At 42.0% G+C, this 17,409-nt stretch overlaps 1 protein-coding gene across 1 annotated transcript in view; it reads left to right on the forward strand.

Moving 5' to 3' along the window:
- Positions 1 to 17,409, forward strand: part of DEPTOR (DEP domain containing MTOR interacting protein) — a 171,252-nt gene that overhangs the window by 50,945 nt on the left and 102,898 nt on the right. The window contains exons 2-3 of the mRNA XM_002710752.5: positions 4,536 to 4,714; positions 5,688 to 5,811. Coding sequence (XP_002710798.4) covers positions 4,536 to 4,714; positions 5,688 to 5,811 — 303 coding nt within the window. The remainder of the gene's footprint in view (positions 1 to 4,535; positions 4,715 to 5,687; positions 5,812 to 17,409) is intronic.

Consider the following 17,409-nt stretch of genomic DNA (forward strand, 5'->3'; position numbering starts at 1 on the left):
GTATCTTCTGGTAGAGACAGATAAGCATGATGATTCAGAAACTCTTTTAAAAATTACACACAAGCTTCCCCTAGAGGAGGAAGCCCTAAGGACTCGGTCTCCTCTGCTATCAATGTCAGTCCCTTTTTTCCTTAGCATAAAATATTAATACTAAAATACTAACTTTCATGTTTAATAAAACATATCTCTCATAGGGTTGCCAGATAAAATGCAGGGTGCAGAATAAAAACTGAGTTGCAGATTGAATGAATAATTTTTTTAGCTAAGTAGATCCTGTGCAAGAATTGGGACATGCTTATACTAAAAAACTGTTATTTCTTTGAATTTCAAATTTAACTGAGTTTCTTGCTTTTTGTTGTTGTCTCTTTTCTCCATTAAATTTGGCAAGTCTGCTCCATCACCATCATCTTATAAAAATGTCTTCTTCCTCATATCACTACCATATTTACTTCTGTTACTAGTAGATTCATTGTTATGTCCTTTTCTTACCCAGCCCTATAATATGTCTTAACTCCTAGGTTTTAGCTATTATTTACAGATGATAGCACATTGTATAGTAGTTAAGCACCATTGGTATATTTATCTTCAGTGACTTGGCACTCAGCCAAGGATCAGAAATACAAGCACACAAGATAGACTTTGACCCAAATAGATATCATAAATTCCATGCACAAAATGTTCATTTTCTTTATTTATAAATAATCACATCAGGCTTTTGCTCAAAATCTTTTAATTAGTATTTTTTATAGCAACTTAGAAGACCAAGGCAGAATGGAAGCAGCAGATTAAGGGAACTGGACAACAAATGCCAATAATGGTAGCATAGATAGAAGAGATAGGAGATTGAAAAAGCTGATGTTCCACTATAGGAGGTTCTGGGACCAAAGAGTGCAGGGCAGGCAGCTTATGTGGTGTCAGAAGGCACCGCTGTGCCAACTTTCATTGCCATGGAGCTATCAAGTTATTTGACTGATGGATTTCATTGGGATGATTTTGGTTAGTAATAGACACTTGATTAACTTTACTTAGGCATTAGGGAATGTGCTTATATTGACTAGTGTAATTGCAATTCAAATTTGATGGGAGTATTCATGATGGCCATTAGCTCAAGTTATATATTTCAAGGCATGGTAACTCCCAGAATCTACACAGGACCTACTTATCTAAAAAAAAAAAAAATTATTCACTCAATCCGCAATTCAGTTTTCATTGTGCACCCTGTATTTTATCTGGCAATACTATGGGGGAAATATTTTATTAAACATGAAAGTTATTATTATAGTATTAATATTTTATGCTAAAAAAAAAGGGACTGGGGCCGGCGCTGTGGCGCAGCGGGTTAACACCCTGTTGTGAAGTGCAGGCATCCCATATGGGTGCTGCTTCGAGACCCGGCTGCTCCACTTCCAATCCAGCTGTGCTATGAGCTGGGGAAGCAGTAGAAGATGGCCCAAGTCTTTGGGCTCCTGCACTCACTCAGGGGACCCGGAAGAAGCTCCTGGCTCCTGGCTTTGGATCAGTGCAGCTCTGGCTGTTGCAGCCAATTGGGGAGTGAACAGCAGATGGAAGACCTCTCTCTCTCTCTGCCTCTCCTCTCTCTGTGTAACTCTTGACTTTCAAAAAAATAAATCTTTAATAAAAAAAAGGGGGACATTAAGTCTTTAGGGCTTCCTTCTCTAGCACTCTGAGGAAAAACCTTAGAGTTGAGCCTCAGTGGCCTAGTCTGTATCACATATGTATTCATGAACCAAACACAGAGCCCAAGGATACCGTGCTTTGAATGGGTTCATCTGTATGTGTGCAAGGGTCAAGGCAAAAACATCTGGACATCATGGTATGATAGTGAATGACGACTTGTGTTCCCAGAGAAAAGTTAATGTGCTGTTAGAGAAAAGGAGAGTAGTAGGCAGAAAAATTAGATGCAAATCATAAAGAGCAATTGTGTCACCACTTCATCACTGAAAACCTGTTTTACTTAAATGAGAAAATGATCCCTAGAGAAGTTAAGTGGCTTTTAGATGCAATTAAGTCAACATGTATAAAAATACTTAGTACAGTTCTGAGCATATATAGTAGGAAATCACTTAAAACAACTCTTCTTGCTATGCAGTTCATGGCTGTTAGGACTCTCTGTTCCCTCCTCCATTGCATCTCCTTTGCTGATGCCCAGCTGAGAGCTTCATCCCAGACAACTCCGGGACTCTTCAGTCTTCAGCCATGGCTGCTTCCAGTAGTTTGCTGGTGCTGCCACCACAGAGAATCACAACCTGGGTGGCTTAGACCATGGAAGTAGATATTCTCACAGTTCTGAAGCTTGACGTCCATGATCAAGGTGTCAGTAGCAGTGATTCCTTTTAAAGTCTCCTCCTTGGCTTCGATGGTTGTCTTCTCCCTGTGTCTTCACATGGCTGTTTCTCTGTCACCTTTTCTTTTAAAGACACTAGTCATAGTAGATAAGGGCCTACTCTAATTGGCTCATTTTTAAAAATTAGTTAAAACTCCTTCTGGGCCTCCCACATGGGTGACAGGGACCCAAATACTTTAGCCATCACCTGGTGGCTCCTCCTGGGGTCTGCATTGGCAAGAAACTGGAATCGGAAGTAGAACCAGGACTCAAACCCTGATATGATATGTGGGTGTCCAAGTGGCTGTGCCAAACACCTGCCCACCTCACTTTAATCACTTCTTTAAAGATTCTGTCTCTAAATACAGTCATATTCCGAGCTACATCCTAACTTTGAGGGAATACAATTCACCCACTAACAGTAGGTCTATCAAAAAAAAACATCAAAGTCTCCAAGCTTGGATGGGCCCAGGATGTACCCTATTCTAATGACAACTGCTGGGGTATCCCAGACTTGTTAAATGCCATTGAGTTCATGTTTTCAAAACCAAGCAGGAATGAAAGAGAGGATAGTGTGCATCACCTGTCAGGCCCTATGCCAAGTTACTGGTAATTAACATATATCATGCCCCTAAATCTCAACATTGCTAAGGATGGGGAACTCTCCCAAATCTCATAATCATCTCCATTTTAGAGAAGAGAAAAGAGACATTCAATCAGTTGCTCAGATCATGCACTTGGCTGTGTGATGAATCCAATGTTGAGAGTATGAAGGAAGGAGCATAGAAGTCAGGTGGGTGAAGTAGGCAGAAATCTGATCTGATGGGTCTCCTAATTCCAATCCTTCAGAGAAATAAAAAAGGAAATGCATAGAGGATAGAAGAAGGGTAGGCAAATGAAATAAATAAAATAAATAAGGAGACAGTGCTAAGACACTGGCATCCCATTATCAGCCAGTTCAAGTCCTGGGTGCTCTGCTTTCATCTCCTAATGCATACTGGGAAGGCAGTAGAAGATGGCCCAAGTGCTTACACCCTTACATCCATGGGGAAGACCTGCATAGAATTCCTGGCTCCTGGCTGCAGCCTGGCCTAGTCCCAACTCTTGGGGGAGTGAGCCAGCAGATGGAAGATCTCTCCCTTTCTCTCCCTCTCTCTTTCCAACACTCTGCCTTTTAAATAAATAAATAAATCTTTAAAAAAGGAAGGCAAATGTAAGAAACCCTTTTTATTTTAAAGGAGGGGCAAGTTTGTTTATAAAATACTTTGTTCTCAGGGGGAGCAGGGAAAGGCTGTGGGACAATCAATCTTTCCCATATTAATCTATCAGCCTGTAAAGAAGTTGCATGTTTGTCTGGCAGCTGTCATCTACCTTCTCCAGGCTTTACATCCCATCCTCCCTGGCTAGAGGTGGCCTGATAGATTCTGAAAGGGAGACCAACAAGGTTCACATCTCATTTTCACCACTTGTGAGCTGCATGCTCTTAGGCAAGTCTCCCAATCTCTCTGGGGCCTCAGTTCTCTCTGCTGTTAAAAAAAAAATGACGATAGTGATAATAACTTCGGGAAAGGGTGTTCTGAGCGTTATAAGTTAATCATTGTGAAGTCATTGTTACAGTGCTTGGAATCCAGCAAACCTCATGGAAAGGTTGCCTGTTACTCTCCCTAGAGAACAATTTCCAAAAAGGCAGGAATCTTCATCTGTGTATGTCTCTGGGGCTTAGAAGTACCTAACAGGCAGGTAGTAGGCGCACATCAATGTTTGCTGTGTGAATGAGTGGCTGCAAATATGGTGGAATCTATGATGAAGGGCGAGTATCTTCTGCCAGCAAGTTTGTCAAGATTTTGTTGTAAATTGTTTTGTTTGTTGATTGAAGCAAGAATCCCGGTGGTGGGAGAGAGAGAGAGAGAAATGGAGGAGTAGGAGGGTCTTTCTCACTCCTTTCAGTGGCTGGAGAGTCCTAGGTTGACCACGGTTGTTTTCCTCCTGACATTTCCCTGTATCCTGAGGGTGGAATCACTTTCTGTAGCCTCAGAGTTGTGACAGCAGAGAAATCACCAGCTGGCCTGAAGACATTTTAATGGCACTCCAGTGTGTTTAGCGCTTCTGTTTCATTACCACTCTCTGGAATTCCATTAATAATTGTGTTGTCATCAAAATTCCTAAAGTGATTATTAATTTCTCTTTCCAGACTAAGGCTGCATGAAGAAAAGGTTATTAAAGATAGGCGACATCATCTCAAGACCTACCCAAACTGTTTTGTTGCGAAAGAACTGATTGACTGGCTGATTGAGCACAAAGAAGCCTCCGACAGAGAGACAGCAATTAAGCTTATGCAGAAATTGGCAGACCGTGGCATTATTCATCATGGTGAGTGTGGTGGTGGCCGTCAAGGTGACTTGAGTACATATGGAGAACTACATATTTTCTTGAATCTACCCGTTTAGGAAATAAAACGTTTTAGTTTATATTGTCTCTGGATACCTCTCCCCAACTGTATTCCCTCCCTCCCTCCCTCCAGGAGGTATTTGGGGTTATTTCCAGGTACTTCTTAATACTTGTGCTTCTGTGTATGTATCTCTGAGGAACATATCACATTGCTTTAAGTCATTGTGGAAATACTTGTTCTTTTGCAGCATAGTAAACACAGTTTGTGAGATTGATCCATATCAATACCATATCTCTTGTGTGCTCAGTTTTGCTGCTGTCCTGTGTCATTTGCCATGGTCAGTGATGCCTTCATATGTTTACCTGCTCTCCCATTGATGGACATTAAGTTCTTTCCAAGCTTTTGCTTTAGTTTTCAGTGGTTCAGTAACATTCATGAATGTGTCTCCTTAAAAATCTCTCTTCTTGGCCTAGACTGTTGCATATATTGTTACTCTTTGTCCTCAGTTTTGTCCATTATCTAGTCATTCTTTAGATCTCCACTTATATGCAAGCTCTTCAGAGAAGCATCTTTTTCCCAAAGCTGAGCTCCAGGCTTTCTGTTCAGCACCTGAGGAAATGGTGTTCACGTTTCTCTTTCTGTCACCAGATTTCACATTCTTTGAGACTGGTACCTGCCCAGTATCATACTCCAGAAGTGTTTCTGGAATGCATGAGGAGTTTAATTTTGTGACCTTCTTGGTAGATAATAACAATGATGATGATAGAGATGATGGTAATGATGATGGCTAATAATATCAAGCACAGTGCTAAATATGAGCCTTACTTCATATAATAGGCATTTATGAGCTTAAGTAATTAGGTGGTGAAATAATTCTTAATTGGGATTTTACGCCACTTGACTAATTAAATGAGTTTATTTTTCTCATTTACCTCTGTGTCTATTGTGTTTCAGTGTGTGATGAGCATAAAGAATTCAAGGATGTCAAACTCTTCTACCGCTTTAGAAAGGATGATGGTACCTTCCCACTGGACAACGAGGTGAAGGCCTTCATGAGAGGACAGAGGCTCTATGAGAAGTATGTCCCATGAAAAACCCTCTGCTGTGATCTTGACTTGTAGAGAGAAGCAGGGCTATGTCAGTCTTTCTTCACGTTGACTTCAGCCTGGCTCTTCCGTGTGGGCTGGTTACATAACGGTGCCTTTCCATATGAGAAAACTCTATCACCCATTTGTGTTTCTCTTTGCTGGGAATTAAGTAGATTTCATAAGGTTCTTAATCAGGGACTTATTGAAATCATATTTTCTATGTTTAAGTTGAATTAACAAAACTCCAGAAGTGAGAACAAAAGGCTGGGGCTTGATGTTTGCCAGCAAGTGGTACAGATGGCCTTTCCCTCTTTTAAACACTGTTGTTGTGTAACTTGGAGGTCAGTCTGGTAGGTGGTTAGAGAAACAGGGTCAAGTACAGGGGAACCTCAGCTGGAAGTTGAAGATGAGTAGAGAGAGAACAGCAGTAGCAGGACATTTATGAGGAATAATTTTTCAGCATTTCTGAAGAAATGAATATCCCATACCCCAGGAGTATCTGGCCATGGGTCTAAAATTCCCCAAGGTATCTGTCTCTGAGTCACCTGCCACTTCTGTGGCCTCTTTCCCATCCTACCTTGCTGTTTTCTTCCCACAGATACCATTAGAGAAGGAGTGCAGAAGCATTGCACCTCCTCCTTGACATACACTGCCTTACAAGGCTCTAGGAAGTTGAAAAAGTGCATATTTGCCACAGGGAGTGGGACTGGCTGGGGATCCGAGTGGTCAGATTAAGTAGCATGGTGGTTAAGAGCCAGAAAAGCTTGAGTTCTAGTCCTGTCACCTGACTTTTGTAAACCTCAATGTCCTCTTTTGTGACACCTGCTTCCTGGTGCTGTGATGGGAACTGAACAAACTTTATCAAGTGCTGAAGAGTTTAGCTCCGGGTGTCTGGTTGGTAGTAAGACCCCAGAAATGGCAGCCATTCCAGATGTGAACACAACAGTCGTGATCTGCCTCCATTCTGACCTTCCTTGTTTCATGCACTGTTTGCCATCGTTTCTGGAGCTGGTTTTGTCTCATCTCTAAATGTCCCCCTGTGTAGTAGTTCTCCAGTCACTTGTCTTCCATACTGAAGAATCAAACATTCCTCATCTCCCTAACTCCATGTGCTGGAATGGAAGGATCTAGCAAATCTCCATTTGTATACTTAAGTGTGTCTCTTTTGCCACCATTTCCTTGTCCCTTTTGTAAAATTCTAGAAAGTGTTACATATTTCGATTCTCTTGATGGTGCCTTCAAGCTTGAAGATTGTAAGTTGCCAAGATATGCATGTTATTTCTGTGGGAGGGAGCACTTTTTTGTTGTTATTTTTATTATTATGATTTTTAATGCTCTTCATTGGCCACAGCTTATTCTTTGGAATTTGGGTAACCACACTATGGGGCAGGGGTGAGCAGCAATTGAGAATGTCTGGGAGAGAACTGTTATTGCTGATGGTATGGTATGATGTCAAGATAATAAACAAAAAGTGAGGTTTTTTTCACCTTTTAGGAAACAGACTTATGCCAACTTCATCCTGCCTTGCTTGTCTTCTATCCTAAGTGCCTTTTACTATGAAGTGTGTGTCTCTGGACTGTCAAAGCACCCTCTTTTATTAATTCATTCACTAGCCAATAAATGTATATTAAGCCCTTACCACATGCCACTTGCTGTTATGGGTACTGGAGATGTGTTATGAACCAAAGACAGACAAGTCCTTGCTTTCATGTAGCTTGTGTTCCAGTTGGACAGGCAGACTTTAAAGGGCAAAGTACATGCAAGTGCAATGTGGTATATGAGGCATGTGCTTATTGGTGCTGGAAAGAAAAATAGACTTACTGGGAGTGGCAAGGTATTTTAGATAGGGGTGTCAGGGAAGACGTTGCTGAAGAGAGGGTATTTGAATCAATTGAGCCTTTCAGATATCTGGTGGAAGAACACTGTTGGCAGAGGGAACAGCAAGAGCAAAGATTGTTTTGGCAGGAACCTGACTGCTATATTTAAGGAGGGCAGGAAGTAAAGATGAGAGTCAGAGTCAATAGGTAGGGGCTGGTTCATATAGGTTCCTTAAAACCATGGCAAGAATTGATGATTTAGGGTGCACAGTTGGCCTAGTGGTCAAGCAGCCAGTTGGGATGCACACCTCCCATACTGGAGTACCTGGGTTCAAGTCTTGGCCCCACTCCCAGTTCCAGATTTCTGTCCATGTGTACTACGGGAGGCAGCAGGTGCTGGCTGAAGTTACAGAGTTTCTGCTTCCCACGTGGGAGACCTGGAGGAGTTCCCAGCTCCCAGCTTTAGCCTGGCCCAGTTTTAACCGTTGCTGTTATGGGCACTTGGGCAGTGAACCAGTAGATAGGAACTCTTTCTCTGTGCCTCTCAAATAAAGAAATAAATATTTAAAAATAGATTATATTTGAGGTGAACCAGGAAGCCATTGGAGAGAAGGAAGTAGAGGTGTGGCAATCAGAGTTTTTGCAAATGCTCATTTCTTTCCCTAGGAAACCCTTCATGCCCCTGCCACCCCTTCTCCTGGATCTTTCTGTGCTCTTGGCTTCGCATTAAACATGACCTTTTCTGGAGTCCTCCTACACTCCTTCAGGACTGAGTCAGGTGCCAAACCTGCATGCTTCACCCTCAAAGAGCTGTGCTAAAATTTCCTCTTTGACTGTTCACTGCATTCAATTAAGAAGCATAAGGGTAGGGTCTGGCCTACCATCTTGCTTTATATCTCTTATGGCCTGGTCAACATATGGTTGGCCAATTGTACATGGTAAATATCTGGTGAAAACTATGAATAAGCTTTTTGTTGAGGTGATCAATATTGCTGTGCTTTCTCTAGTCCTTGGCATTCATTTCTTTGTAAATTTCTTTCTTCAAACTGCTTGTAAAATTAGCACTACGATAAAAGTAATCTAAGAAGGACTTAACCTTGGATGACCTAACTGCCACTTAGCAAATGCTAGCTCTTACTTTTGGTAGCTGCAGTATGCGTGGAGTAAGTTAGGGATCTTTGGAATTGACTGTTTCAGTTATCTATTTGATCACTTATATTCATGCACTTAATTATTTTTTTATTCAATTTCATTGTTTTTCTAAGCCATCTTTTCCTTAAACTTCACCATGCACTATTTTTTTGTTACTTTTAGATACTTTATTTTTTAAACATTTAAAGGGCCAGTGCCGCAGCTCAGTAGTCTAATCCTCCTCCTGCAGCGCCGGCACACCAGGTTCTAGTCCCGGTTGGGGCGCCGGATTCTGTCCCAGTTGCTCCTCTTCCAGTCCAGCTCTCTGCTGTGGCCCGGGAGTTCAGTGGAGGATGGCCCAGGTGCTTGGGCCCTGCACCCACATGGGAGACCAGGAGAAGCACCTGGCTCCGGGCTCTGGGCTTTGGATAAGGGCGGTGCGCTGGGCGCAGTGTGCTGGCTGCAGTGGCCATTGTAGGGAGAAAAAAGGAAGACCTTTCTCTCTCGCTCACTCACTGTCCACTCTGCCTGTCCAAAAAAAAAAAAAAAAAAAAGTAAATAGTGGGTTCTGTTGATAGTTCATCTTTTCAAGTATTTTACTATTGAAGTTTTTTCCTCCATTCTCTTCATTAGAAAGGCCTTGTTTAGAATATCTATAACATTTGTGATGAAGGTCTTGAAAAATACATGTTCCTTGTAAGCAGGTCCTAGCTAACTCCCTTTTTCTAATCATTGTAACAACTCTCAGTGAGATGCTGTTATTGTCCTAATTTTATAGATAAGGAAAATGTGGCAGAGATGTTAAATCTTTTCCCCAAAGTGATCATATTGGTGCTGGACAGTGAGCCGCCTGGTAACCAGGTTCTTATTTGCAAGAAAGAATTGATGAACAAATCAGGGAACAGCCAATAGCAAGCAGCAGTTTTATTGAGAAAGCTGAATTACACATTCTCCAGTTAAGGTGCAGGCTCAGAGAGGGGAGTGGTCCTGTCTTTGAACTGAGTTTACCACACTATGGCTATGGGTTGTTTAATCAAAAGGGAGGTACATTCTAATCAAGGGTAGGAATATTCATAGATTTTCTGAGAAGCAGGTGGAGATCCTCCCCACCCCTTAATGAGGGAAGCCAGCTACCACTCTTTTTCACTTCTTCTATGGTCTGTTGTTTCTTGTCCTGGCAACTGGTAGGTGTGTCATTTACCATGGCTACTGTATTAAAATGAGAGGATAATGAGGACATATGAGCCTGGTACAGGCAGGGGGTCTGTTTCTCTATAGAGAAAAAGAAACCAGCCCATATCCTGCAGACTTTGAGATAACAGGGACTATTCCCTGGTGACTCCAATTGCTCCCTGTAGCTCCCTGTCTTATTGCTGATAAATAGCAGGTGGAATTTGAACCCAGCACCCAAACCCCAAATTTGTTGATGCTAAACTATTGATAAATCCTTTCAATTTCCTTTAATGCAAATTGGATGAATGAAATCAGCACTTATTTCAAAATGTAGCTTGCCTCAGGATATAACAGGGGATTTGTAAGTTGTCAGGGTTTAGCATTTTCTGGGAAAGTTTCTGAAAGTATACCAAGGTCTCTGAAAGTAGGCATTGGAAACTGAGAGTTCGTTCCTCCTCAGTAGTAAGATCTACATGATAAAACAGCACCTTTTATTTTTAAATGTAGCTCATTTTTAAAACACTTAGGTTATTTTATCTGAACTTCCTTACAAAATCTGTGGAGGCTTCCCTTATCTTCTTGTGTTCAAAGGGAGCCTCTGGAATCCAAATCAGTTAAGTAATTTATGCACAATGATGGCATAGACTGACAGGAACAGAGGCAGACCTGGCCCAGGGTGACAGGTGTGGAGGCCCCGAAGTCCCCACCACTCCACCACTTCCTGCAGCTCTGGGGGGCTGGCTGTATTGTCAGTATTTCCTTTTGCTTCTTCTCTTGCTTGCTTGTTTTATTAATAGGACTTTGTGAAACTCGGTGATTTCTGGCTGAGGTTTTGCTGCACTGTGCTGATTTGGGGGTACATTGGCCTTCGAACTCATAGTGTTGTTTTTTCTGTCTGCAGTGTCTCAGAACTAAAATTTCAATGACTCTGCTGGCTGGTAGTCTCTGTGTCACTTCTTATTTCAGAGGCAGTGGCACAAATGCTCATGAAGAGTCCAGAGGCTGGCCCCTTCTGGCTGTCCTAGTGTGAAGAACGTTAACAGAGGTAGTGAGCCCATGACTCCTTGTGCTTAGTGAGTGACAGTGAATGTGGGCTATGGAGTGGCAAAGCCCTTGTCTCCAATCCCAGGTCACCAGCTGCATGCTCTGTGACCTTGAACAGGCTGCTCAACATCTCTGATCTGCATGAACTCACTCGGAATGACTGTAGGGAGGATGAAATGAAATTTGTGCAGTACTGAGTTCCGTGTTGCGCATAGATGAGAGGCCAAGAAATGTTAGCTGCTTCTATTAAAGTCAACAACAACAAAAATAATATATGACACCTACTCTTCTTGCTTTATCATAGTAGTTTAAGACACAGCCAAGTATAGTGGTTAAGAACCCAGGAGACAAGTTACCTGGGTGTGAATCCTGGCTCCAGGCAATGGGGCAAGTGGCTGCACCTTTCTGTGCCTCTATTTGCCCTTTGAGTAAGTGGAGATCCTGACTGTATGGTCCTCAGAGTGTAAGTTCATCTGCTGTGGCTCAGGCAGAGGAAGTGTATGAGCAAGAGGGTGTGTACCTGTGGATTGAGTCTCTGATCTGTGGGCCTGAACAATTCATGTAAGCACTTTCTCACAGTGTACTTTCACCAACGGGCTCTCTTCAGCTTTCACTGTGGCTAATTGATTGAGGTTGCAAAGAATAAGGCAGAGCAGAGCATGGGGCGGGGGGGTGTTACAGTTTCCCACTTAATTTTTTTTCTCTTTTTTTTTCCCACTTAATTTTAAATGAGCACAGATACCTATGATGATGGAACAAGGACATAATCCTCAGCCATTCTCACTCATTGCCCAAAAGAGAGAAACTTTGGAATGTGTTCCTTGCCCTTGAAACTCAATTGGGTCTCACACCCTATTGCCTCATACCTCACCCCTTACAACCACCTGAAAGACCAGTTCCAGGAATTCCACTCTGCTGCTCCCTGCCCCAACTCCCATCCCTAACCATCCTAAAAAATAAAAAGACCCAGCTCCTGGGAATCCGGGCCTTCTGCCCCGTGTTCCATCAATGTGCACATGGCAGTGGGTCACCCACCTCTACGAATTTATTTTCTCTGAATAAATTCGGTCTGGCTGTAAATTCATACACTGCCTTCTCCCATTCTGTGCCTCTTCTCCTAACACATGACCCCCAACATAGGAACATGAGTCACTTTCTTCCAAATAATACACTTGTTTGTTTTCAAAGGAAACCTTTGGAAGCAAGACAAACCCCCATAATGTTAAAGAACAACACGGAATCTCTGCACATTGCCTTAAGGTGGTAGAAGGTATTTTGAGTGTGTGTTCCGAACTGCAAAACTTGATTATCTGTCAGTAATTAGAAAGATAGATCTCTTTAAGGAAAAAGGTCAAACAGGATTACCAAGTCCTCCATTTACTGGGGGAGTAGAATTTATAACCATCTATCTATCTAGCTTTATCAGCAGGAGTTTGAGATGCAGTTAGTCTCAGGGTGGGCATTTGGTTAAGTCACAGATGGGGATGCTTGCACATCAGAGTGTCTGGTTCGAGTCCTAGCTCTGCTCCTGATTCCAGCCTCCTGCTGTTGCACATCCTGGGAGGCAGCAGGCCATGGCTCAGGTAGTTTAGTTGAATTGGAGACTTAGAATGAGTGTCTTTCTCCTCCTGGCTTCAGCCTGGCCCAGTCTCAGCTGTTGTGGGCACTGGGGGAATAAATCAGCAGATGGGAGTTCTCTAGTTCTCTCTCAAGGGGGAAAAAACAAAAAACAGAAAACTAACCTGACCTTGAGTCCATCTTCAGACTTACATGGTGATTTTCCATTCTAATTGAACCTCTGTTAATGTGAGGATAAATCCCTTCTTCGTCTAGTTCATTTTCGTCCAAGGAGACTTGATTTTCTCAGCAGCAGCAGAAGTTTCTCTCTCTAGCTACTAAGAGTCTGTTTATCTTACTTAGGAGTTTAGACATGATTGAAGAATTGGCGTAACCATCCCTATGCCACTAGCATTCCCCCTGCTTCCTTTATTCTTTCTTCCATAGGACAGAAGAGAAATAAAAGGGACAAATGATATCGAAAGGAGAAAAGCCTTTCTGTGTGTTTTATCTTATCAGAGGTTTCTTTACCACTTGCCCTGCAATCTTTCTTTTGTTCTCTCCCAGTAGCTAGCACAGGAAATATTTGTTGACCGAACAAAGGACTCTAGGTGTTGATAATGCTGTGGGCTGCTGAGCTTGTACTGTGAAAGAGCCACAGAGACCTTGCTTTTAAGGACAAGCCGCAATAGCCAGTTACCTCGTCTGGCCTGTTGGAGCTTACACATCTTCTACTTTATTTATTTGATCCTCTGTACCAGTCTGTGGTGAGTTATGTGCCCCCTGCAGGCATACTTAATTCTGTTGTAGGAATGGGAGACATGAGCCATAGAAAGATGTAATGACTAATGTAGACCCTGAGATACAGAGCTGGAGTTTAAACAAAAAAGTATTCAAGCTTTTGACTCCTTCTTGTTCTATTTCCAGTATAAAAGTGTTTTTCAAACTTAGATCCCAAATTCTACAAGTTGTTCCAATTTTATCTTCAAAATATATTTTGACTATTTTGCAAACTGTAATAAATATTTTCTAATATGTCATGTACATTTTCATCCTTTGCCTCTGATGCCCAATTAATCGTTTCATAGAATCTGGAAGTAAACATTTATCACCTTCTTGGTTTATTCGAGGTATCCTAAGATTGCAGTGTTAGTGGGCTAAGAGTTGTTACCTTTTGCAACTATTTAAATGTATGACCAGCGATGTTGTGGATAATTAATGTCAAGAACAGCAGGAGTAATTTAACCTGGCATTCAAGATACCCATGTCCCACACTGGACTAGGAGCTTTGATTCTCAACTGTGGTTCCTAGCTCCAGCTTTCTGCCAGCTTCCTAGAAGGCAGAAGTGGTGGCTCAAATAATTGGGTTCCCGCCATCCATTCGGGAGACCTTTATTGTGTTTGGTGTTACTGGCCCTGGCCCTGGCCCATGCCCAGCGGTCTAGGCATTTGAGGAGGAAACCAGTGAATAGGAGCTGTCTCTTTCTCTCAGTCTATCCCTCTCAAATTTAAAAGACAAAAATCTGCTGGGGCTGGTGTTTGGCATAGTAGTTAAGACACAGCTCGGGATGCCTGCCTCCCATATCGCAGTATCTGGGTTTGAGTCCTTGGTCTACTTCTGATTACATCTTCCTGTTCATGTGCATCCTGTGAGGCAGTGGTTGATGGCTCAAGTATTTGGGCTCCTGCCACCCATGTCTCAGACACATGCTGAGATCTGGACTCCTGGCTTTGGCCTGGCCTAGCCCTAGCTGTGGCAGGCATTTGGGGAGTGAAGAAGGTATAGACAATCTTTCTATCTCGGTCTCTCTGGCTTTCAAGTAAATTAAAAATCAATCAATCAATCATTGCTATACAAGAATTGTGAAGAGTCTGAGATTTTTATCCTACTTGCAAGTTTGCTTGCCACCATTTAATGGATCCTGGCAGAAGATAGCTCATTACTCTCAGCAATAGTGGTGACCAGATGCTCATCAATTTGTTGAGTCACTCTCCAAGCCTTAGCTGCTACAGGAAAGCACAATGAAGACCAGGTGCCACCTGCACCCACAATGGGTTATGTTATAGAAGAGGGACTCGAAATATTTTATAATGATCTTCAAGCAAGCCTGGCCCTGTCCCAGAGAGAAGAATGCTATCTTTCTTACCCTGGGAAAAAACAAATGTGCCTATTTGTTGCAGAAGGAGATACTATCTTCATCTTCCAAGTCTTCTGTTCTCTGCACACACACTTGAGAAGTTTGTTTGGATAAAAAGCCTGCCAGTGCCCTGGTTTGCAAGAGGTGAAGAAAGATGAGAGGCTCATGGAGACTTATTTTCCAACATCTGAAAATGCACAAAATGGATTTTGTAGCTGATGCTAGCTGAGGGTGGCAATAATCATCTTCATCACAACGCTTATTTGTATATTTTATGTTAATCAAATTAGCTTATAGATTTCACTATTTGACTAAGTGTTATAAATATGAAAGTTAAAAATGAATTCCATGTTGAGAGTTTCGCAGGCATGGAAAGCCAAGATACTGGCAAAAAAATGACCTAAATGAAAGATCTCTGTGAGTGAGATCCCAGTGGAAAGAACGGGCCATCAAAGAAGGAGGTACCTTTCTCTGAAGAGAGGAGAGAACTTCCACTTTGACTATGGCCTTGTCTAAAAAAGATAGGAGTTTGTGAACTCAAGAGGCTTCCATAGCTTTGGCCACTCATGACAAGAGCCTTGGGTGATTACTGACATCATAAATAAGAGTGTCAATTGTTAAATCAACAACAGGAGTCACTGTGCACTTACTCCTCATGAAGGATCTCTGTCCTTAATGTGCTGTACTATGTGAATTAACGGTATAACTAGTACTCAAACAGTACTTTATACTTTGTGTTTCTGTGTGGGTGCAAACTGTTGTAATCTTCACTTAGTATATACTAAGTTGATCTTCTGTATAGAAAGATAGTTGAAAATGAATCTTGATGAGAATGGGATGGGAGAGGGAGTGGGAGATGGGATGGTTTTGGGTGGGAGGGAGGTTATGGGGGGGGGAAGCTGCTATAATCCAAAAGTTGTACTTTGGAAATTTATATTTATTAAATAGAAGTTAAAAAAAATGAATTCCATGTAAGATTTGAGAAAAGACACCAATTGCTTAAAGAATTTTGAAACTGCTCTTTTTATTTTTAAATTATTTATTTGTTTTCATTTTCTTTGAAAAGCAGAGAGAGGGAGAAACAGACGAGAGAGATCGTCCATCTGCTCGTTTATACCCCAAATGCTTCAACAGACAGGGCTGGGCCAGGCCAAAGTCAGGAGCCTAAAACTCATTCCAAGTCTTTCATATGGGCAGCAGAGACCCAACTACCGTAACCATCACCTGCTGCCTCCTAGGGTGCACATTACAGGAAGCTGGAATTAGAAGCAGAGCTGGGACACTCCAATATGGGATGCAGGCATCCCAAGTTGCAACTTAACCACTGTGCCAAATGCCTGCCCCTGTACTATTTTTAAAGAACCACCATGTCTTCTCATAGGGTATTTAAAAACAATTTTACAACAAAAATGTAAATGATTTTATTGTTCATGTACACACATTAGAGTCCTGGGAAATTTTTGACCTAGAAATACAAGTGTACTTCAAACATTATGTGAGAAAATGGAATTAAAAGACATGTTGTTTTTGATGCAAAGATTTTTTTCAAATTTATACAGTTTCCACAAACGTTTTCCATGAACTTTTTGAAGTACCTTCTTACATCCTCTTTGGACACTTCCAATAATCTGCATTCCTCCCTTCTTTCTATTTTTTGCAGACCATGCAAAGTTGTATGTCTCACCCGACAGTTTATTCAGATGGTTAATAATTTGTACATCAAAGGTCCTGAGGACTGAAGAGACTACATAAATCAGCTCAGTGGTTTATGATTTTTAAATCTCAACAAAAAATCTATACTGTAGTCATTCAGGAATAATTTCTCCAAACACTGCCTTGTACATTAACTATAAGTGTGTTTATATTATAAGCATAAGTAATAGCTTCAAATGTGGCAGAGAGATGCATGCATGTTGAAGGTAACTGCCCCTCATTCATGGATAGAGGAAGAGCTCTTCCATCTGCTGGGTCGTTCCCATATGGCCTCAGCAGCCAGAGCTAGGCACTCTATGGGCGGCAGGGGACGCTGCCTTTCCATGCACATTAGCAGGGATGTTGGGTTGGAAGCAGAATAGCTGGGACTTGTACTGGCACCCAGAAATGGGATTCCTGTATCACAAGCAGCTGCTTCACCCACTGTGCCACAAAGTTCACCTAACTTTGTTAACTCTCTTATCTTTCATGGGAACATCCTCAGGCTGCCAGAGAAGAGCAGTCTCAGAGGACAGTCTTGTAGCTACTTTGGTCTGGGTAGCTGAGCTCAGCCCTCTTCTCTTGGAACAGAAGTAGCCAGTGGCTATGCATTTGATTCTGCCCAGGGGCTGGTAACAGACATCTGGGAATATACCTAGGGGAGAAAAAGAGGGAAGGGAGGAATGCAATGACTTCATATCCATTAGGATGCCTAATATTAAAAAGTAAATAAACAATATTGGTGAGGATGCAGAGAAATTAGAACCCTTGTGTATTGCTGGTGGGAATATAAAATGGAGTAGCAGTTGTGAAAATAGTATAGCAATTCTGGAAAAAAATAAACATAGAATTAGCATATGGTCTAGCAATTGCAGTTCTGCATATGTACCCAAAAGAATTGAAAGCAGGATCTTGGAGAGTTATTTGCACACCCATGGTCATAACAGCATTATTAATAATATCCAGCTGCAGGGTGTGAGGCAGACAGGTTTATCTCAGTGCACTGCCACTCAAGAGGAGACAAAAGCATGGTGAT

The sequence above is a fragment of the Oryctolagus cuniculus genome, chromosome 6, assembly GCF_964237555.1.
Source record: "Oryctolagus cuniculus chromosome 6, mOryCun1.1, whole genome shotgun sequence".
In the NCBI taxonomy this organism is placed as follows: Eukaryota; Metazoa; Chordata; class Mammalia; order Lagomorpha; family Leporidae; genus Oryctolagus; species Oryctolagus cuniculus.